The sequence below is a fragment of the Rhea americana genome, unplaced genomic scaffold (assembly GCF_003343005.1).
Source record: "Rhea americana isolate MKP2758 unplaced genomic scaffold, rheAme1 scaffold_14, whole genome shotgun sequence".
NCBI classification, from domain to species: Eukaryota; Metazoa; Chordata; class Aves; order Rheiformes; family Rheidae; genus Rhea; species Rhea americana.
Window position 1 is genome coordinate 760,265 of NW_028185483.1, and position 23,306 is coordinate 783,570.

General features: G+C 36.2%; 2 protein-coding genes across 10 annotated transcripts in view; both read right to left on the reverse strand.

The window, feature by feature from the left end:
• Positions 1 to 539: 539 nt before the first annotated feature.
• On the reverse strand, positions 540 to 20,044 carry RBP1 (retinol binding protein 1). Of its 5 annotated transcripts, none has more exons than XM_085298557.1 (5): positions 19,909 to 20,044; positions 17,189 to 18,865; positions 16,401 to 16,579; positions 4,117 to 4,218; positions 540 to 829 (listed from the first exon to the last, which is right to left on the reverse strand). In XM_085298557.1, the coding sequence occupies exons 2-5, from the start codon at positions 17,259 to 17,261 to the stop codon at positions 776 to 778; spliced, it is 408 nt and encodes a 135-aa protein (XP_085154683.1). In that variant the 5' UTR covers positions 17,262 to 18,865; positions 19,909 to 20,044; the 3' UTR covers positions 540 to 775. The 5 variants fall into 5 exon arrangements, 4 of the variants coding, with proteins under 4 accessions (XP_085154683.1, XP_085154680.1, XP_085154679.1 ...); XM_085298554.1 differs by lacking the exons at positions 17,189 to 18,865; positions 19,909 to 20,044 and adding exons at positions 4,877 to 4,916; positions 8,051 to 8,251 and having other exon boundaries at positions 16,401 to 16,516; XM_085298553.1 differs by lacking the exons at positions 17,189 to 18,865; positions 19,909 to 20,044 and adding exons at positions 4,877 to 4,919; positions 8,051 to 8,251 and having other exon boundaries at positions 16,401 to 16,516.
• A 678-nt stretch (positions 20,045 to 20,722) lies between these two features.
• The window catches only part of NMNAT3 (nicotinamide nucleotide adenylyltransferase 3), a 27,879-nt gene continuing 25,295 nt past the window's right edge, over positions 20,723 to 23,306 (reverse strand). For all 5 annotated transcript variants that reach the window (XM_085298552.1, XM_085298549.1, XM_085298551.1 and 2 more), the window contains exon 6: positions 20,723 to 21,287. In XM_085298552.1, the coding sequence (XP_085154678.1) occupies positions 20,878 to 21,287 (410 nt within the window). In that variant the 3' untranslated portion in view covers positions 20,723 to 20,877. The remainder of the gene's footprint in view (positions 21,288 to 23,306) is intronic.

The following is a 23,306-nucleotide window of genomic DNA, read 5'->3' on the forward strand; positions in this document are numbered from 1 at the left end:
CTGCAAATGATATTGTACAATGCAGTGCTAGTCATACCTTTTGTGTCACGTGTGCTTAATTACATACAGTTTCTAGCAGTGATCTTACTTAACTAGTTTCTTTAAAAAAAGAAATAAAATCAGTATGCCAACACTGGCTAAAACATGAAAAGGAAATGCCCATTGGCCATGTAAGTAATGCTTTTCTAGACTATCGATCCATATCTTTACTTAATTTGAGAAACTGGGTTTCATTTATGGTGGAATACTTCCAGTGAAGCAGGGCTCCATTGGAGCTGATGGTAAATTCACACTGACTTCAATGAAATCGGATTTCAGTGTATATTAACCCACAACCCATAGTTCTAATTCTCTTCCCTACAATGATTTAACACTGCATTGTCAGTGAAAAGAGGTCCCAGACTGCTTTAAGGTCCCTTGCCAGGGCTATGGAAATGTGATATTCGTTGTAGATGAGCTCATTGGTTCTTAAGCTTGTGTCTCATTTTATTCCAAACGTTTTCTCATTTGGTGTAGTCAGCAAGTAAGGTACACACACATTTACAGTGTTTAGTATCTTTAATTGGCATTTCCAAAAATAATTTTATTTGGAATTATTTCTTTAAAAATGATTTGGTGAAAATGTTTTATGCAAAGTCTGACCATACAATTCTAATGCGATCTTCATTTTTTTTATTTACTGTCTTGTCCGTGATGATGTACATTTCTAGCATTTGGAGATATGGTGGTAATTCAGTAAATTCTGCTGTTCTTCACTTCTGTATCAGCAGTAGGCTCACAGTACCTTCTTAAAGACCTGCTTACACTTGACTCCACACACTCTTATTTCCTAGGAAGAGACAATCATTGAAAAATACAACTTTTACATAAGACTCGTGCATTACATATTCATTTATATGTCTGGCTTAATTTGAATTCACAGTTTTCTGCCAAATTATATTTTATAATTTATATTGTATGTATTTTATCTTATTTTTAATCCTAGAAGAAACTAGCAGGTTTGGTTTTGTCTTCTGGAGAAAGGTGGAGTAAGAGAAGTTATCTCTGGATCTCAGATCTTAAAGAGCCAAATGTGTTCCCAGTGCACCATTCTTTATATGTGTGTGCAACTACTTCACTCTGAAATGGGTATTCTCTGGTTTAGGTACTTAAACAAGTTATTTGGAGATAGATTTGAACAACCAGTTCTGAATCTATATATTGATGACTAGCTTTTTGAACATACAAAACCAGAAATCACTTGAAAGCCCACTTCAGAAAAAGCATGATGATGATCAGAAAAGGACAGCTAATTGTGAACAGGAGATGGGATCTCGGCAGAGCCCAGCAGTACTGAAGTCAGCCATACTGGACACCTAATGCTATCTACTCCTGATATTTTGTGCTCCATAATACCTTTTGAAAATCTCTACTTGCTAATATTTGCATTGTAGTGAACTGTGCATAAGCAGATGCAATGTTTCTTTATGTCTCAGGCATTGATTTGAAAGGCATACTGCCATTTACACTAACTTCACTGAAGATGCAGTTTAATCCTTTCCATTCCCAAAACTTTTTGAGTTAGATCTGAGAGCTATGAACAATATGTGCGTGGCTGTGTGGAGGTGTTCACTATTTTTGGTGGAAGAAGAAAAATACGTGGAACTTCTTAAGGGCCAGAAAGTCAAAGTTTATGACTTAGAACAGACATACTTTCTATTCTGAAATATAAGACTGTTAATAAAGCTGCCAGAACATTCTGTGGAAACAGAAGGCAGAGTTTCCTGGGCATTTATGTACATTTTCTTATATACTTTGATAAAATAACATTAAAAAACCTATGCTTGGTCAATAACCCCATTGGGATATGCTGTTTGACTTTTAAAAGCACTAATGAGAGAGACTGGTTCATGATGAATTGATGCAACAAGCAGATTGATACAGTGATTTTAGTTAGGACCTGTTTTGTTCACTTTATATATAGGTAACCTGGAAGAAGGACTGTGCAATAAGGGCTAAGAGATCTGCTGACAATGATAAAAACCTACAAAGCAGAAACAATCAATACAATAGAAAAGGGCAATAAAACTCAAAAGGAAAAGGAAAATGGTCAAAGAAGTCACTCAGGTAAAATAGAATCTGAGGAGGAAAAGGAGCTACAAAGTACAGACCATAGAATGAAATGGTGAAAACAGCAGGTGATAAACTCTCTAAGGATATAGTACTATTCTCCACAGAGCTGTGCAAAGAATTAAATTAACACTCGGCTCATTGTGTAAAGTTCAATAGGATCATAAAACTATCAAAGTATCAATTTTTTAGAGGTAATTGTCCATTGTATCAAAGAATTCTCAAGAGTACCAGACCTAGTAATCTTAACTAGTCAAAAATAAGGTATTAAATGGGTCTCTCTTTTACTGTATGTTTAATGGAGAGAGTTATATTAATGAAGATTCCAAGGAGTAAAGAGGACATCTTTTGTGGTTGGTGAAATATAAGAAAGTGATAAAATTGAAATATATCAAATTTGTCTGTAAAATACTTGCAGACTTTGCATGAAGTAACCTTGTACTGACTGTTGTGTACATGTGAGATAGATCGTGATAGATTTTAGAAATGACAATGAGTGCACGGAGGCTTGCATGGCAGATATGATACAGAACTGTCACAGCCTTCTGATGCAGCAGCCTGAGATCATCAGGTTACCTTAGGGTATCTAAAATGGCACTAGACATGCATGTTTAAGCAAGTGAATCCCTGTTTAAGACCTCTAAAATTATGAGGCAGGGTCAAGAATAGGAAGTAGTCAGGCCTGGAGGTCCATGGCCAGGTTATATAGCTAGAGCATATGGTTGGCAGTATGCTTGGTAGCAATCTTGGCTAGGGAGGCTGGTGTTGGGGACAGCAAATTGGAAAAGATAATGACTACAGAGCTGGCAAGGAACAGGAACAAGGACTTGCAGAAAGAAGAGGTGAAAAAAAATGGAACTAGTGGGATTGCTTCAGATAAGATGAAGGCAGCAAGGTGAAAGCTGAGCTTCTGGGCCAGGTATTCAGGTTAATTGCAACCTGATTGCCAGCATAGAATCTGAAAGTGCTGATGCTCTCGGTCATGGTACCCAAATGATGTGAAGCTGGGGGACAGTATGGGAATACTGTAGAGTGTTTGTATGCAGGACAGAGGAATATATATAGATGGAAAATTCTGGAGACTTTCTCATTGCTTCATCTCTACTTTCAGTGAGACCCTGATCTCAGCTATAAGGTGATGATCATTCACACAAGTACTCCCTCCCTACCTGCATTATATCAAGTATGTAGTCCAGGTGATAAGGTCTGTCACATACATTCCCTTCCCAAACTGGTTTCTGTGAGTTCTGTTATTTTCTAAAAATTATGTGTAGTACGAATGGGCTTGTGGTACTGTTGCAAAGATTTCATATATACTTTTTTTATGGATTTGAATATTTAGAGAACATCCATTTAGAATAACGAATAGCAATAGTACTGAACAGTGAACAAGAATGGAAGTTGGATTTTATTGTCTCAGCTGGAAGAGTGCCTTTTACCGAACTGATGAGAGAGTGAGGATGCTATAAAGAGCGATGTGAGAAGAAAATAGTGATCTTCTTTCAGGTCCTGTTTACTTAGAAAGACAGAAGTGATGATCTGAAAGAACATAACATTTCAAAACCTAAATTGCTGTTTCATTTCTCTAGGCTATAATGCAGTCTGGTCTGTAATTATTTTAAAAGAATAATGGTATATTTTTCCCTTATGGCTTATTGTTAGATGTGTAATTTCACCAGGTCCCATACTGCCTCTTTCACAGAATATACAAAGGACATTCTGTTACATGTCTTTCTAAGTGCAAACATTTCAAAATGATATGTCTGGACAGACAGTTAACACAGAAACAGTATTGTTTTGAAATCAGGTGTTTTGAAATCATTGCTAGGGACAGAAAAGAATAATGGTTCCACATGAAATTATTGCTTTAGAAACAAGTCAAATGCAGCATTAATACTTAATTCTGTCAAAGTAAGCCAAGATAACGTAGCATACAGCTTGCTGCGTTACATATGACCATTTGAATAAATAATACAGTGGCACTTGAAACCTGTTACATGATCTTACCAGGTGCATTTCATCACCTTCAATCCACTGGGTCCAACCACGACCTTCTTTTTCTCCTTTCTGTACACAAAGAAGCTTATCTCCATCCCAAGATACTGTGGTCTAGCAAAATGGACATGTTCAGTGTTACTTTAGTATTCTCTTACATAAGTTTCTTTAAAGCAGAACTTCTCTCTAATGCAATAAATGATTAACATAGCTCATAAGAATAATAATTATACACAGAGTTGTAATACCGAGGATAATTACAAAAGAAATGAGGTTAAATAGAAAGTTAGTACTCAAGTGTCTCTTAAAACCCAGAAGGGTGAGATAAAGTTGGCTCTTTAAATATGAGAAAAACCATCAGAAATGCCGTAAGAGTGCACTCCCCTCCCTACTGACACAGACAGCAGCAGAAGAGATATGCAGTCTAACACCATGTTTGCAAAATGAGCGAAAAACTTGAGCTTCAGTTTCCTTTCTCCTCCATAAGAACAATTCTCCAGCCACACTGTCTGAAAACAGTATCCACCTACTCACAGCTAGAAAAGAACACAAAAGGCTTTTAAATCTCAGGCTATGTTTTTTCTCCATGTCTTAATCTGTCCTCCATTATCAAGGAGAAGTGTCAGTAAATTGACAACTTTGCCAACATCCGTAACTGGAGAACTACATTTGTTTTTTAAAAAGAAAATGTCATAAAACTTTAGTCGGTTAACAGAAACTGATGCAGTTATACTCCATAACTCTGAAAATGAATACTCAGCTACATATTTACTCTTCTTATTTTTTCAAAGTTAAGCATCTTCTTAATGAGTCTGCTGGACAGGGACAGAAGTCATAGAAGAGTAAAGGTTTTTAGGATTCAGTGTAGCACTTTCGTGAGTATCTCTGCTATCCTGAGTAGTTTGCTGGAACTTACATTCATAAAACTACTTAAATATATGAGGGTGCAGCCTACAGCTTATTACTGTGGTTAGCCTTTACTGAAATTTGCCTTTCACTTCTCCTTAAGATAAAGAGTAGCAATATTCTGTAAAATGTTTAAATAAGGAAGAGAAAGAGCAGTGCCAATTTATGCTCCATTAAGATAGTTTAACACCAATATCAGCGCAATGCTTTGAAATGAGCTTGCGTGAAGGGAATCTGAACACAAAATACGGAATTAGTTTGTCTTGTGAAAGTCTTCAAGCCACTGCCTGTACAAGTGGTCAAATATGGAGAGAAGATGAATTCTGAACTATCATTAAAGAAAAACTTACTGTGTTAATCCAATGTAGTTTCTAAGAAAAGAAGTTAACCTACGTTTGTCATGCTGAGAGTTAGAAACAGTTCAACATTCAAGGGCTACACAGCTACATAGTATTTACTTAATATGTGTATGTCACAAACAATTCCTAAATGATAACCATGATAGCCACTATTTGTAAATAGGTACAGCCAGCAATCTCCACCCATGGGAAGCTTCAGACTAAACAAGCTTGGAAAATGAATCACTAGAAAGAGCGCTGGTGCAGATAATCACAGGCAAGGCATTGTTAGTGATCCCATACAGTGTCTGTCTGCACCATATGGGGTCTCTGAAAATAAACTCATTTGTCCTTGCTAAAAATCTGTCTGATCTGTAAAATGCATTCACAAATTCTTCTGTGTTCACACATGTAAAATAACCTAGTAGTAGGTAACATTTCAAAACTACACCTCGTTTTAATGTGTAATATGCTATCACAGGAAAGGACATCACATTAGGGAAAAGCTGTACTTAAGGGGGTTAATGTGTTTGTCATGGTTTAGATTGTCTTCCATATCTGTTTTGACTTCATAGACATCCCAGCTGCCTAGCCAGAGAGTTGGAAGTAACAAACAATACTAGTTAAAGTGAAAAATGTTTAACTTTTAAGTCAACTTCTCTTAAGACTTTCTGATGATTCTAAAAAAACAAATGCATGAGAAAATAAGCATTATATCTACAGATGACCTGCAGATGAAAGGTCTGTTGTGGAATAAATGGTTTGTTATATGCAGCTTTTCTTAGTAACAGTACTTACTTTTTTCACTACGTATTAGCTCAGCATACCTTAATCACCAATTAGTTTTATAGTTTAATATTGTGAGCTTACATGTGAATTGAACTATAAATATGTATACCATGATAAAATAAGGTCAACTTCATCATTACTACTAACATTTAAAGTCAATTGTTGTAGAAATTATGAAAATACTCACTAGTTTAGTACACTTAGGTGAAATTGAGAAATGTTTGCAGCAGTGTAAGGAAATGTTATCTTTTTAAGCTTCCAAGGGTAGTTCAAATTGTTTCATCTCAGAAAATGATGCACTTTTTTCTCTTGCTTTTTTGTTTTTCCAGTCAAGACTAGACATTGCTTTTGGCAATTTGGTGACAACCACAGAAAGCTTAACATCCCAGACTGTTAACCAAGGTGTTTTATAGCCAGAATTCCCAGTTATAACACTCTATGTTCCCTTTGAGAAACATAAATAGTGAAGGGATGTGAGTAAACCATACAGTTTCTAATTTTATATGTGGCTATTCCACTAGAAAGGTTAAGAAGGACAGAATGTATTGCAGGACAACATAATGTTCTCTTCTTTGTTAGCAGAAACAACAACTTACTGAAAATAAGATTAATCACTAGCATTTTTATCTTGCCTTTCTTTAAGTAAAACTCCAATGTCTGCTATAATAAAAGACTTAAATAATATGGAAGATAGGGATATGGAAAAGAGTAGTAAGGTATTCCATTCCAAATATCTCTATAAAAACACACAGAGTATTAGCTGAGGATGGATTTGTCGTAGCTGTTACGTGTGCACTGGCTGCCACTAGGTCTATACTTTACTGACAACTAAATACACAGCAACATCTGCCTTAGAGCACTTCCATAAATTTGAGTCAGAACATAGCAATAATATCTAAAAATACCACTGTTGGTAAATATTGGCTCTTTTATTGTATATAAAAGCAACTATTTATTTCTAAAGATTGAATCAGCATATTGCCATTGTATAACTAGGAACCAGGCACTAAAACAGACTATTAAGACAGTCTTCAGTATGAGATGTTTTTGTTGTTGTTTCCCTCTTCCAAAACATGCTTATTATCGAGACAAACTAGTGTTTTAACTTATATGGTAAAGCAACTTCTCTTACAAAACTAGGCATTTGTAATTCACTCTGTTTGCCACCATTTGGGTAATAGCATTACCTAGGGCATCCTGGTTACAGAGACCGAACTACCAGCTCTTATCTGCAGTGACTGAAAAACTTCGCCAGGGCTTGGTGAGCACAGCGTCCCTGGACAGGCAGCTCATCCTCATTTCCCCCCACAAACAGGAGGAGGAGAATGAGACATGCTGGGGAAGCAGCAGCTTCCTGATGGTAACAGAATCAACTAGATGAAAATGTAGTATTTCTCCACAAGTGAAGGCTCCCTTCTTTCTCAAACACCTTGCACTGCCTGAAGGATAAATAGACAATTTAATTTATTTCTGTCAACTATTCATCCTTCTTGTAAATAAAATACATCTTTAAAGACGAACAGTACTATAAACGTATCTTATAGCTTACAGGTTGTACATAATCATCTAGTTCATTATAAGCAAGCTTAATCTTAGCTTGCTGAGGAAAACAATAGCTTTGATCCCTTTATAATTTGGACAGCAATATGGGTGTCATGAAGGGACTCTGTTAGCATTTACTTTTTTGTACAACACTCTCCTTTCTTTATGTACATAAAATATTCGTTCAGTGACTACTGACTGGGAGAAGCACTATAACTCCAAAAATGTAAATTACCTTTTGGATTTATAAATGTTAATGCTCTTCATATATTAATTAGAAAGTGAACCATTTCTGTCTTCCCTACCATTTTTATTTCTCTAAAAGACCCCTTAAATTGCTGTAAATGTTAACCAAAGCACAAAATACTGACAACAAAAGGGGGAAGAAAATGCCTGGAAGACTAAAACAAATGGTGGAGAGATGTACATCGTAGACAGATAAACAGGGTTGCCTAACAGGCAGTGGTTGTATTCTCTTGTGCATAACACTTGTCTTGAAAAACTGTACTGTGCTGATTCCTTTTTTTAAAAAAAGCTTTATTCCTCCAGCCTGATATCTTCCCTTGCAGTTCCTAAAGAAAGATGGACAGAACGAAAGAACTTATTAGAAGTGAGCATGTGTCATTGATCAGTGTATCATTTCAACAAGTTATACAAACAACTAGCACCATGTAGGGATTAAAAGAGAATATTGAGCAAGAATTTATTGCTTATGTTCTTGAATCTGGTGCTTACTTACTATCAGATCTTCTGGCAAGGTACTTAAACCTGAAACTAATAATACATCTTGGGTCAAATAGATATAATTCCTTAGGAAATTTCAATGAAAAATTGTGATTAATATAAGTAATCTATAATGTGATCGAAAAATCCTGAAGGAGAACAAAGAAAGTTAACCAAGGGAGATAATACAGTGAGTCTTGCCTCAATTTAACTTTTCTCAAAAATTCTAACCAACAGTATTGCACCTCTCTTGAATTATATATCTGCTTCTCGAAGTATAGTGGTGGAGAATAGAGCTCATCTGAGAGGTGAAGATAACAGACCAAGGCAGTTATCTCAGGCTTCACTAGATTAAATGTAGTAATTATCCAGGAGGGGGAAGTGTTTTGCCTGTGTCCCAAAAACTCTGATGGCATTTCTGTCTGAATGAGGTTAGGCAGAAAGGTTACTTTACAAAAATATTTATACTGAATTTACTGATCAAATTATTATCTTTAAATCTGAGAACACTAAAAATGTTCCAAATTTTCTTTTGTTTCTTTATGATTTTTGTGGTCTTAAACTATTTTGTGCACTTAGATATTTTTCTTGTATTACTTGGCCATTCACATACTTTTTTCCGTGATTTAATCTGTTCTTGTTATGAAGATTTAAATACATGTGTATAGAAACATTGTATTCCTGAAAACAAAAGCCTGAATAAATGAAAATTAAAGTACTTCTATTCTATTGTTGTTTTCAAGTATGAGACAAGATTGATATATTAAATGGAATATGCAGTAAAAACAAAATAAATCTATAAACGATGTATTTGCATTTTCTCCTGTAGTAGTGACAATAGTGAAGTTTTGTAGTATTACAATAGATACTATTCCCAAGCTTCTAGTGGTAAGTCATAGTGACCCACAGCCAGAGATATTGACTTTAGTAGTTTACTGGAATTGTCATCAAAATAACTGCTTTATCTGAAAACTCTGCATTTCCCAGTGAGGTTTAAATGCAAAAACATTTGATGCTGGCTCCGGACAAGGTTTCTTACTCCCATAGTGCTGTTCCTAATGTGCTTGCTTATGTTGTGCACTTTGCCTTGAAGAAGATACCTAATGTATTTTACTGGTGAATGAAAGAAAATAACAAAAATATCTAAAAAATAAGCCGTAAACTTTCCTGCTTATGCTACATAGATTCTAGACACATTGCATTTACGAATGTGAATTGCAGCTACCACCTTTCATCAAAAATACATTACTGATTTCCCATCTTTGGGAGAAATAGAGCATTAGCTCTTCTATTTTTCTTCTAATACCCTTCAAAGTGTTGTCTCTATATTATGGTGCAGCAAATGGCACAATACATGTTCCTTCTCAACCTAATAATTCTGTGTTCATGAGAATGACTTGTCATTTTACAACTATACTTGTGATTTAAGAAGGATTAAATACTGGAAAATGGCTGTTTAGGTCAGATAAAGGACATAGGAAAATCTGACTGGAGCTGGGTAACACCAAAAAATACTCTGGAATTTTGAGTCAGACATGGCAATGTATCCAATTAGATATTTATTAGGTACTCAAGATAAAGCATTTGCATATGAACTAAGTACTGAAGTGATATATAAACATTTGATATGCAGTTTTCAGGGGAAATTTTCATCAACTAAAGTTCTAATGGAATAATGCAAAGTTTTTGGTGTCACAGCTACTATCCAATGTAACTGTGAAAGGGCATTCTGTAATCTAGTCACTACCTATGACCTTCTGGGCAGGATACATGCTGCGCACTTCTAATGGGCAGGGCTACAGCCTGGTTCAGGGTTTCTCCTGTCTCCAGCTTGTAATACCTGTCTTTTATCTCACCAAATTTGTATCTGGCAGGTTGGTGACAGACTGATAGGTTTACACTAAAGCAAATAAGTAAGAATCCATCTCACAATATTTTTCTGTTTTTCCTCTCAGCAGAGAGCAGAAATCAGGCAATTAGTTTGCTTTCTAAGCAAAGTCTGATCCAGAAACACTGGGAATATATGGAAAATCAAATTAGGAAATCAAAAATATTTAAGTAATTCTTCAATGAACACCAAGTTTGACTTGGTATCAATAACAGCTAAGACAATCTAGAGGCAAATAAGAGAACAAATCATGAAGACATTCTGTCTACTTTGTACCAATGCTTGAAGCAGTCCACATTTTTTTATAGCTAAGCTTTTTCAAGGTAGACTTTCTGTATTACCTGTATTAATTCTGTATTACGGCGCGCTTCAGCTGTTCATTGTTTTCATGGAAGTTTGACTAGCTTGATAAGCTGGGCATTACCTTGCTCCCTAGAAGTGCTATGATGACAGCACTGTTAACTTACGAACTTATGAAGGCCTGTGCTACAGGCCTTGAGTGAAGAATGCTGGAAGTAGCAGTTACAGAGATGTATCAGGCATCAAGAATGAATCATTATGAAGAGGCCTCCTCATACTTTCTATAGGCTTAATACTATGGCTGTGTTTAACAGTCCTGAATAAGTCTTGATAAGGTACTGGCTAAAAAAATACCCTATTTGTGAAGAAGATGATGTTGTGCTGGAAAAAAATAAGTGTCTTCCAATTAGATCACTTCGTATTTGAGAACTGAAATGGCAAGCTTATGCTATTTCATGAGGCAAGCTCAATATCCATGGTCAATAGATTCCAAAGCAGAAATCTTTTGAAAATCTATATGAACTTAAAATTTGATTCAGAGAAATCAACAATTTACATCACATTAATCCTCAAAATTTAAGTTTTGGATTTTATTAAGAAGATATCTACTTTTTTTCTTTTGTCAACATAAAACCGGCTTCAGATGATCCGGATAAGGAGCTATGAAGGAGAAGCTTGAGTATCTGAAGAAAGATCATATACAAACTACAGAAATATCTCTTGTAGGCTAGGTTCATTTATTCCATTGACAGAAATGTATTGCTCATTCATTGTGTTCATAGCTATTCAATGCATTCCATACACTTTTCTAAAATCTAACGGAGACAATTCTGATAGTCTTTGGGAATTATGATCTGAAGTCATGATGCTCTTTTGCCTCAAAGGTCTGGATTAGAATAAGGGTTCATGATGGTGTCTCCCGAAGAGCCAAATCTCTACACAGAAAACGTGTTTGGCAGTTATGGAAAATTGTCTAGCAAACAGTCCCCAACAGAAAAATTACTAGTAGGATTCCTGGATTTTATATCCATATACTGTTGCTTGACAAAGTTATACACATTTAGCTATCCCGTAGCTAGGTGAGATGGTAAAGTCTATATCAACCTTTCTGTCCCTTACTAACTTCACTTCATCCATGCAGAAGCACGAATAAAACCTTCCTGTCATTCCATCATTCCTGTTCTTAGCTGTGCAGCAACACAACCCCCAAAATTTTTTATAGGAAGAGGACGATAGTGCAATGCAATGCATTTCTCAGCTGCTTGTTTGGCTGGCAGATGTGACACCTTGCAACAGATACCTACAGCTACTGGACTCTAAAATGTGTTCATGGAACACATGCTTGCTCAGATCTCTGTTGAAAGACAAGCTGGTTATAATGTGGGCATTGTGTACCTGACCGATAAGCTCACTGTAGTCAAAAGATGAAACATTTCTACAAGCAGTATTTTGCTTCTACAATTGTCAGCATCTCCATTGTTAGAAAAGTGCCTTGAGATTGGACTGACAAGTCTTAGATCAAAGGGCAAGCTGTTGTCAGACAGGGTCAGGTCTTAAATGTTTGGGTTGCTTATTCTGAAGCCTTGTTTATAAGAGCAACAAGGAAAACAATGACTGGAGACATACCAGGGAGTAAGAAACTTAATGTGTCAAAGCTACCAGCCACACAGGTGACAATATGTGGAGAAGAAAGGGTAGAATCAGTATTTTGGACAGTGCATAAGGTTTTATTTCTTAAGAATGGTAATTATTTTCTTACCAAAATGAAATAATAAGAATCAATACAAAAATAGAAACACCTGCATATATCCTGTGCCAGAAGAAAGTACAATACAGCGGATCCAATTCACTTTGTGCAAGGATCAGAATCGATTCTAGATGTTTATTGTTTAATGTGTGTAATTGATTTACCCTCTCTGTAAGTTTAGCAAGATGCAATTGTACATAACATTAATGTTTTGTCATTCAAAATCCAATTTAATAAGTCTAGTTCCCAGGTTTTCAGCTGGTTCTTTCTGGTTTTATATTCAGCATTCATAAACCCTTGAAAAGCATGCAGTGTGAAACAAGGTAGAAAAAAAGAAATAGCTACTCTTTACTGAGGCATAACGTGATTGAGTGGACCAGAGTTTTAGCGTGCCTGAGAAGGTCCAGGAGTGGAACTCTGTTCTCTTGTACCTCAGAGGTTGACAGGAGGACTGTTCTGCCTCACTTTCAGACAGCAGTTTATAAAAGTTCAGAAGTATCAGCAGAAGACTAAATGAAGACTATTTATTTCCTTTAAATTAAAACTTGAAAGATGTCAGTAATTATTCCAGTGGAGCCATGGAGAATTTATACTATGGCAGAGAAAGTGGGCACTATATACAGATAGGCAAAAACATAAAAATACGTCCTGCACTAACCATGCTAGAATACTATTTTTTTCCACTGCAGTATATGAGGAAATGCTTATAAGCCAAAATCAATAAACTTAAATAATTTTTAAGGAGAAAAGGACAAAATTTGAGGAGTTAAAGAAACAAAACAGGTGAATCAGAGGGACTGCTGATCTTGTGTCTTACTAGAAAGGTACAATTTATTTCAAGTATTATCACTCTGTAGGGGATCACCACCGAAATTCCAAGTTATCGCTGGTGGTTGTCTTTTTGGCAGCAAAGCCTTCATTCCAATACCTACCCTAAAGTAGATGAACAGCTGTGAATTTCATTTATGGATAGAGGAATCCTGCTTAAATAATAGTTAAATAAGCTTCATGAGCCATTTAATTTTAAAATAGGGCTCTATTCTGACCTTGCAGCAGTATAAATGAAATGATGCTTAGAACAACTAAACTTCATTGTATTTTTCCTGAATACAAACTAGGCAGGAATTGGCTTCACGTTACTCATTTGTTATTTAAAACTGAGCCATGATCAGTTTCCAGCAACTTCTCCTTTCATTAGGATACAGCTCAGGTAACTAGAACTGGTTTGTGTGACAGAATGGTTGGTTGGATGCCTAAGAACAATCCTTATGAGGCTGTCGTAAACATTGAATGATTATATATTTTCAGGAAGCTACTTCATGTGGTAAGATATACGAAAAATCCAATGAACTACACATTTCTGAAAATTTTCAAAAGATTTTCAGATTTTTCAAAGGAATAGGAAGAATTAATTGAAGCATATACCTGAAGGTAGCCTGTGTGCTCATCAACTAATTGCTATATTCAGTAGTGGAATCCTAAACACCCATTTGATGACTTAGCCATGCTTATGTCCTGCTTATGTTCTGTTTTCATTAACTTAATTGTTAATATGTAGGATTTCCTTCTTTCAGTTTTAAATTCATGCTGTTTTAATTGTTTACCAGTCCCCAGTCATTCCCTTTCCAGTTTCAGTGTAGGAATAACATTATTGTGGCAAAGAGCATAGGGCTCTGAATTACTGAAGTATCCTTCACTTGCTCAGTCAGATACTTGATTTTAGTGGAATTAACACTGTATTTTCAGTTATCCAAGAAATTCTACTGTACTATATATAGTCTTTCCTATATTTTTTAAAAAGATCATTTGCCCTTCTTAGTCTCTGACAAAACTTAGATTTATTCTGGATAGTGTGAGCTAAAGCAATTTGATCTCATTCAAATGTTTGAATAGCATAAAAATTATAATGCAAAAAGTAACTCTGACTCTAGCAGTAAAATAGTTAGAAAAATAAAAATTTTAGAAAAATAATTTTTGCATCTGAGCTTCCCCATTCTTGACTTGGAACACGAGATGTCAACCTTCGTTGTTTTTCATTTAGCTTTTTTATATACTTTTGACTGAGGTAGTAAGCAAATATACTGATATATAAGGTAACTTAAAATAAGAATCAGCAAAATTTTTTAGCCTTTCCTCTTCAGATAGAATTGATTTGAAATTATCCTAGTTATGCTGTACCCTGACTGGCTCAAAGGCATGTTTTACAGCTGAAAGGTGAACACAATTTCAGTGAATTACATACAAGAAGATCCAGCCAGTTCAATGTGCTAATATTATTTTTACTGATGTGTATTAACTGTAGTTAGATGACTCCTTAGATGTATACTTCATTAAAAGAAAAATAATCTATACATATTGGATGAGAGACTTCTAAGGTAACTTTTGCACAGTAATTGCTTAGCTATATAGATTAATGTTTAATGTGTAATTGTTTTATCCATGTTACTTTGAACTTCTCATGCATTGAGCTACTTGGGTGAACAACAGGATAGTGCGGAGAAATATTGCCCAGTGTTCTGCTCAGTCCATGATGTAGATAAAGGTAATTGATTCATAATCTCCCCCACTACACAGGTTAAGTATTAATGATAAAGTAATTTATGTCATGTGGCTTCACAAGCTATGGATGAGGAAAGAAAACATCAGGAATGAAATTCCACCTTCCCTTTTATGGTGGTTTTCCTCATAATGCCACTCAGTATCTCTTATCAGCATCATTACCCTTCTCTCACAAGACTCTTTGTGGCCTGTTGTAGTTGCTTAAATACTGCAAGCCTTGCTAGACGTTGTGGTTTTCAGATGTGGACAGAAGATGCTCTTTCTCGTTCAACATTTTGAATTCTTCATCATCATTAAATTTCACAAAATAGGATAGAGAGTATCAGCCTGTTAGAAATAGTGAAATGTTCAGGGTGAGGGAATGGGGAGCTCCGTGTTTAGATCTATTGAGCATTTCAAAAAAAGAACGGGGCAAGGGGCATCTTTCTGTCTCCCCTGAATCTGCTTTTTCAGCATAATGGTTGGCTGGCATATTTTGTAGAACTTGTTGCAGGTGTGTGCTAGACAGCCTCACAGCACAATTACTTAATTCCTCCAGGTAGAGGATGTTTTAGCCTAGAGTTTAATAGTATTCAAGTATAAAGATAATGGTTAGTTTGGGACATTCTGTATGTACACAAACAAGTACAACACTGATGAAAACAGATGACTTAGATATTTTTAGTGTCTGAGAGGTCAGGTAGAGGTTTTAAGCATTACTATTTTGATAGTAATTTAGCCCTCTAAATCTAAGTCTTTCTTCAGGATTGTAACTGTTCAGTGGATCTGGACCTCACTATCCTGATTAAGAACCTTCCAGTGGTCAAAAATGTATTATGACTTCAGGCCATTTCACTTCACATAAATATGCTTTGCTTCTCCCTTCTTTGAAAACATATAGTGTGGTTCTGATAAAGAACTTGGTTTTCTCATTTTTTTTCCTGTTAATTGGAATTTATCAGTCATGAGTTAGAAAATACTATCTCCCTGGCAAGAGCAAAAGCTCGTAATACAGAGCCCTCAGTGTTGGCTTACTGATCACAAAGATTTGTTCTAGTAGGCTAATTAGTGCATCCACTCTACCAAATATACTCAGGGAGGTGGGATCACAGAAAGAAGGACAAGAAAAGCAGCAGTTTCTAAGCACTTGGCCATTCTCACTTACGGAGAACAGCACCTGATCCTGAAACAATGGATTTCTTTTACTGTAAAACATTACTCAATGCAGAAATTCTAAAATTCTGGCTGTAAATAGCTTTTTGACTAACAAATATCCCAGTATAATTGAGTAACGTTTAAATGAATTCTCCATTCATTAATGAAATTGTTTCATGCTCCTGCTTAAAATTAGCATTTCTTAAATGCTGAAAAATGTATGCACATCTCAGCAAACTAAGAAGTACAGAAATAATCTTAGGAATAGCCAGCTAAAATGGCTTACAAATGTGCTTGTGGCAAGGCCATGGATTATTAATAATTATCCCTAATCTTTTTTTTTGTCAGTTGTTACAGTTCTAATTCTTACCATGCATTTGCGATCATCCACCCCAGCTAAATCCTCCTCAAACTCCTTTCCTACATCAAATTCCATGATGTAGTTTCTAAAAGTGCTTAGAGTTTTAATGATCATATGATCCCCATTCTGAAGGATTTCTTTGTCAGGTTTTAGCAAGTTTGCTATTTTTCTTACAGCAACATTTACATCTGAAAAAAAAAAAGAATTATTTTAATCCAGAAAAGTCTACCACAAAAGAGGATTGTAGCTCTTGGGAGGACTAAGACAAAGATAAATAAATAAACGTCCAGATCCGTTCAGGCCAGCTTGCTTATCAGGAGGAAGCCCAGAACCTAATTCTGTTAACTTAAATAAGTCAATGTTTTGACTGTTTCTTATGCTGAACCTCAAATAAATCCCACTCATATTTGACAACTAACAAGGTCATCAGTTTTTCTATGGAAATACTGGCATTTTACATACTTCATCAAATGCAAACACAAAAAACTGCATCAAGTATATTCTTGTCTTTGCAGCACACACAAAATTTTTACTCTTTTTCAAACTATGGGTCATTTTTAAGTTTGAAAACTGTCATTGACATCTTTAAGCTATGTAGTTTAATCTCTGGTAAGTGTAAACTTCAAGACAGGTTGTTTAGGATAAACAGTTTTGCATAAGGCAGTTCTTACAGTGTATTCCTAAAAAGAAATCTCACAAAAAATGATTCATGACTGTACAAGAAAAAAACAGATTCATGTCAATACTAAGGTTGTGTTTATTCATTATTTACTAAAGAAACATGAAAGGAATCTTACCCAGTGCTCTCAGATACTCCTCAAAATTGTCATTGCTGACCATTTTCCAGTAACCATTGAAATCTGCCGGCATCCCTACTCTAGGTAATTGTCAAAATCAAAGTCTTTCTTAGAACAGCGTGTTGATTCTCCACGACACAGCTCACTGCCTTACTTTGTGGTAAGCCTGAACTCTGGTTTCTTTTATCTGTTTCTCAAGCTATGTAGCTATGAAAGTCTTCCTAATCCGATTATTGTTGAAGCGTTGCCTTTAAATCCTTCCACAAGGCTGAACCTCAGCGATTTGTAATGACAGCAGGATAACTTGATTCAAATGGAATGAAACATTCACTTTCCATCTAACTTTTGTAAGGACACTGATTATCTGGTAATCCATTTTAACCATATTACTCTTCATTTTTTCATGCTACTCAGAAATAAGATCTTTTCAACAGCTTTAGTTTAGGATATTAGCCAAAGCTATACAAGTGCTGATCTTGTGTGGTTTTTGAGGCTGATCTTGCTTCCTCAAGCTACTTTATGCCTTCTTCTTTTCAGAAGAAGAGTCATACAGACTCTTTCAGTGAAGGTAAGTTGTATCTGGCATTATTTTAATTTGTTTCACAAGCTGCTTAATTCCGGAGTACTACCACTGGAAGTTGACTGGTTGGTCAGCTGATGACCCAGAAAGGGCCAGTTGGGTGGAAGCTTGTATTAAGAAGCAGTGGTTGATTCTGTATATTGATAAATGCTACATGCCTATTGAATGTGTGCTGAAAACTGAAGACACAGTAAGAAGAATAATCTAACATCTTACCTGATATCGTTTTGTACCAAAGTGTCCCATACCCCTGCTTTGGTCCTGTGGAACTTCTACACAGAAAGTGTGCGGATATTTTTATTCTGCAGTGGGAATACTTCTAGACTGGAATTCACATGCAAGTAGCACAGCAAACTTCTTCCCTCCCACCTTCTTTTGATTCTTCTTGTATGGGCTATCCTGCTGCAGAGAGTTGAAATAAGGACTAAATTGTTCATCTTGGCAGATATAAGTATTGTGCATACCAAAATATTACAGAATCACAGAATCGGTAAGGTTGGAAGGGACCTCTGGAGATCATCTAGTCCAACTCCCCTGCTCAAGCAGGGTCAACTAAAGCACGTTAGACAGGGTTGCAGCCAGGCGGGCCTTGAATATTTCCAGAGAAGGAGACTCCACAACCTCTCTGGGCAACCTGGTCCAGGGCTCCGTCACTCTCACAGGGAAGAAATTCCCCCTCATGTTCAGGCGGAACTTCCTGTGCTTCAATTTTTGCCTGTTGCCGCTTGTCCTGTTGCATGGGACAACTGAAAAGAGTTTGTCCCCACCCCCTTGACACCCTCCCTTCAGGTACTTGTACACGTTGATAAGATCCCCCTTCAGTCTTCCCTTCCCCAGGCTGAAGAGGCCCAGCTCTGGCAGTTGCTCCTCCTAGGGCGGGTGCTCCAGCCCTCTGATCATCTTCGTAGCCCTACGCTGGACTCTCTGCAGTAGCTCCATGTCTCTCTTGCACTGGGGAGCCCAGAACTGGACACAGTACTGGAGATGAGGCCTCCCCAGGGCTGAGTAGAGGGGCAGGATCACCTCCCTCGACCTGCTGGCAACAGTCTTCCTATCCATATCCATGTATCACCTCACATTACAACCTTATTTCAGATCTAATGAGTTAGAAAAGAGATTGTCAGCTATAAAATGTAGTATTCTGTTCTTGGTACCTGTGAAGAAACTGAATTTTACACAATGCCACAGAGTATGGACCATTTGAGTAATCAGATTTCCTTACCAGAGCACTCGTCTTCCCCTACATCTTCTTCAATTCACTTTTGGAATGCATAAATACTTACCAACCTTAAATATCTGTTTTAGATGCTGAAATTAGAAGGCTGGTATCCTCATATGCCAGAGAAAGGGAGGGGGGGGCTCTTCCAGATGAAGTGGAGTATGAGCTTTACTCAAACACTCTAAATTGCATTGTTAAACAATGTCCCTCTTACAAATAAGATGCCTAAATAAAGTTGTGTAAAGCCCCTTTATTTCCACCCTCACCCAGCATAAAGCCATCCTACGCAAGCAGAGTTCTTATTTCAAAGGGATAACACCAGAGTGGCTGTACTGAATTAAACCAAGAGAGTCCTGCACCTTGTCTGTAGCAGTGGAAGGATATTATGATACTTCCAAATATACTCTTCCAGATTCCAATACTTTGTGGCTCAAGATCATTCTGAGCCAGACGTGTATCTTTTATGTTTAAAAATCATTTATGTTTTAGTGATACTATAGAAAGTGTAAAACGTTAGCATTTATTCTGTGAGAAAAGATAGCAGTAATTTCCCTTCAGACATATTAGTAGCCATTTATTCCAAATTAAGTCAGTTTTGATACTGGGTCTTCTACTATACCTGGTTCTATGCAGTATTTTTTAAGAATAAAAAGGAAAGCTACATGTTTTTCAGGTCTATGGTCAGTTTTTAGCCTGATCCTTTTCCTCTTTCCTGAGTATAAGAAAATCAGAGACATTCCAGTGTTTTTGTAGCAATCTTCCAGAAGTTACTATTATTTATGAGATATTTATCCCATTCCTATTCTTTGGAGGTGTCTTCCATCAAAAGTGAGCTAGATTGACTTGGCAAAGCAGGCAAGTAGAATACAGAATACATTTGTCTGGCTAACATTAGGTTCAACTACTACGTAAGCCTCTTACCTATTTCCATTTATTTTCCATTCTGCAAGTGCTACAGTTCAAGTTCCATGCTGTTATATCACAGTAGTTTTGGTGCAAAAACTGTATTCTTCTGTTTGTTTTGTCCACCAAACCAGAGGACAATGCTGAATTAGTAACCTTCTTTATACACAGATGTACCTAGACCACATAACAATTCTCAAAAAAAAAAAAAAGGTATTGAAATTGTGGATCATTATATTCAAATCAGAGTGAAGAATATGCTTTTTGACTGGTACTAGCTTTTCATATCACACTGAGAAAATGTGATACACAAATAAAGACAAACAAAGACAATGTGATAATTTCTGTGTTGTACATGACAAATTTACAAACCAGTCAGAGTTTATCTGACTGGTCTAAGAAAGACTAGACATGTTTTCCTATTACAAAAAATGGTCTTTTTTATTAGGGATTGAGGTTCTTTGTTTTGGTTGTGTTGTTTTTCAAAGGGCTTAGGCTGTTCTTCCTATTGCACTGCTGGACTTCAAAAGCAGCAAGAAATTACTAATATTCATCCATCCATGAAGAAAAGCAAAGAACAGAATGATCAACCACATTTTGAAAGATTCTCATCATGATGTGACCAGCAATATTAGTAGCATTTTTGCTGCTGACAAAAGGGGTTTATGACCCAGATCCTCATGGATATGTCATCTACTCCAAGACTTTGGCAATTACTTAACTCTTGCAGAAGACTGACTGGGTCAGAGAAGCAAAGAAATGAACTAAATTGGAGGAAGAGTATTGCTGGTCTGTTCAACAGGAGGATTAAAATTGACATGAAGGCTGCATGTATTTTTAAGCACTTGAATGAAACAAGACTTTATTTCTATCTCTTGTCCAAACTGCTAAAACATAAACTTGCATCTTCTTTAATCAACAAAACATCTTTTTCAATAATTTTACATGAAAAAATGCCACCTCTGTCCAGTTCACAGACTACAGTTTTCAATCATTCAGCGAGTTTGCTGTTGTGTTATGCAACTTCAGAGGTTGAAGCAAGTCACCTTCATTCTTCCGCTCACTCTCTTCTGTGTAGATATTATGGTGTGTAATGTAGGAAATTACAGAATCTGGTATGAGGTATTTTACACTTAATCCTCTGCACAAGGCACTGCGTATCTGTGTTGCACTGACTTCATTCTGAATCCATTCTTTCACTAGAAAGATATTGTGCTGAAATTTAGTTAAAAGGTCTGATTCATTGATATACTGAACAGGATCAGAGCCAGCACGGCTAATACACACCAAACCAAACTTTTCTACTATTTCTTTGATGTGCTCTTCCTTCCAGAGATTGGGTGTCTTAAATGTCTGTAGAATATCAGCTCCACAGAGCAGCTTTAATTGTGGTAGAACTGGGAAGACAGAAAGGAGAGATTTCTATACTTGCTCATTTTTTTCCAGGAAGATTATACTTAAAAGTTGTTCTTACCAACATTTTTTAATAGTTCACTCTTACCCCAGCTTTTTTTTCAAAAGGTGGCAAGAAAAATTCAGGTTGGATTTTACATGTTTGGTCACGATTACATGCTTTTTCAAACTCAGTGTACTTTTTCATCCCTTACAGCGTATCACTGTATTACCTATACAGTGTTAAAGGAGAATTCTCCACTTAAGCAAGCCAAAAGGGGAAGAAGCAAAGATTAGCATGAGTTTAGCATGAGACCAGGGCAGAAAAAAGGCCGTATGTGGAAATACATTCTGCTTGCTACTGAGTTTGGGCTTGACCTTGTATTGAAGTTAATGGAAAAACTAGTGAATGATCATGTACTGGGCAGACACATCTATACAGTCACTGTGACTGGAAAATTGTCATGCATTGTACATGCATTGCACTTTGATAGATTACTTTAAGCAACTAAGTTTGCCATATGTTCAAGCTCCAGACAACGCATCATCCAACCTAACAACAACAAAAGTTCAATGCAGGAATTAAAAAGGAAATGTCCTAAACTAGAGGCTAACAAATCGTAGTCTAAGTTTAACAAATTGTGAGTTACAAAAAGGCTCACTTTCACAATACATCCCCGTATCTTCTATGGTAAATATCTGTGTCTTTGGACTTTAAGGGGCAGTCTGCTAAGTAATGATTTGTGGTTTCCACAATAGATAACAGATATAAAGCTGAAATGGTTGCTCCAGTGCTCCATCTTTTGATAAGTAACCTTTATTTCAGGCTATGGAATATCCTGACCAGGGAAGTTTCTGCATGTTTTTGATTGGCATATCTCAGTCAATAACGTTGGACAGAAATGAATTGCAATTCCTTGCAGTGTCATTTAGGGAAAAAGGAAAGGGAGCTAAAGGAGAAACAGATGTTAACACAAAGAAAGTAGCTGCATTTAAGAACCAGCAAGGTTTAAATAAGAGAGTGTTTTTAGACCATGCCTCGTAAAAGCATTTGAAAGGTGACAACAAAGTTGTTCACGTAAGGCTACTCAGAGACTTAAAGTGTAACGAATTCAATTCACAATGAAATGAAGACAGTCAGCCAACTCTTGCAAGCAGGAAAAGAAATACTGTATGTGGAGCTATATCTGGTGAATCAAGGATGGATGTGAAATCCCACCAGAACAGCATAGGAGGAACTGAGAGGAGCATTTAAGCAGCATTAGATGTAAATAATTTTGGAAATCTTTTCAAAACAACCTATAATATGGTGGTTTTATCTGAATTGCTTAGCAGTATTTTACATTAGACAGTATGCTACTTTTAAATAATTAAAGCCCAGCCAAATTTTGAACACTCAAATGAGTGTTTGGAGATGCCTTAACACCTAACTTCTTCAATAGGCGATATGTAGATTTTTATGTATCACAACAACAAAATTTTCAGAAGTGAAAAAGTCTGAGCTGTCAGAGACTCTTCTAGGGTATTATGAAAATTAAGAGCTATAACAGTTCTTAAGAATAATCAGTCTTTGGGAAGCAGCTAGCTTTGGCGGTCTCTGATGCTTACAACTTGGACACTGAAGAACAGGGAAAAATGGGCTCAGTAGCTTTTTCTCTTTCACCTTGGTCCTGAAAGGATAGCAACAATAAGCTAGTCTGTGTTTAATAAAACTGGAATCATTTGTCTGTATCTGTCCTCAATGAAACTTTTATTTGCAATACATATGGAAACTACTTGATTAAACTCTGTGTGGAACAAAAGCCATGCACTGGTAAGAAATCTTACTGTTTGGTAGACATACATTTAGTAACATTTAGTAGAGAAATAGTGTGTTGTAAATTCAACTTCCAAACTGATCTTTGTGAAAGCTTCCATTAGATGTCTCAGCCTTTTGCCAATTTTATAGAAATCTCTAATTCAAAAGATCTCATGGGGGTTTCCTTTTTTTTTTTTTTTTTTTTTTTTTTTTTTTTGATTTTTTT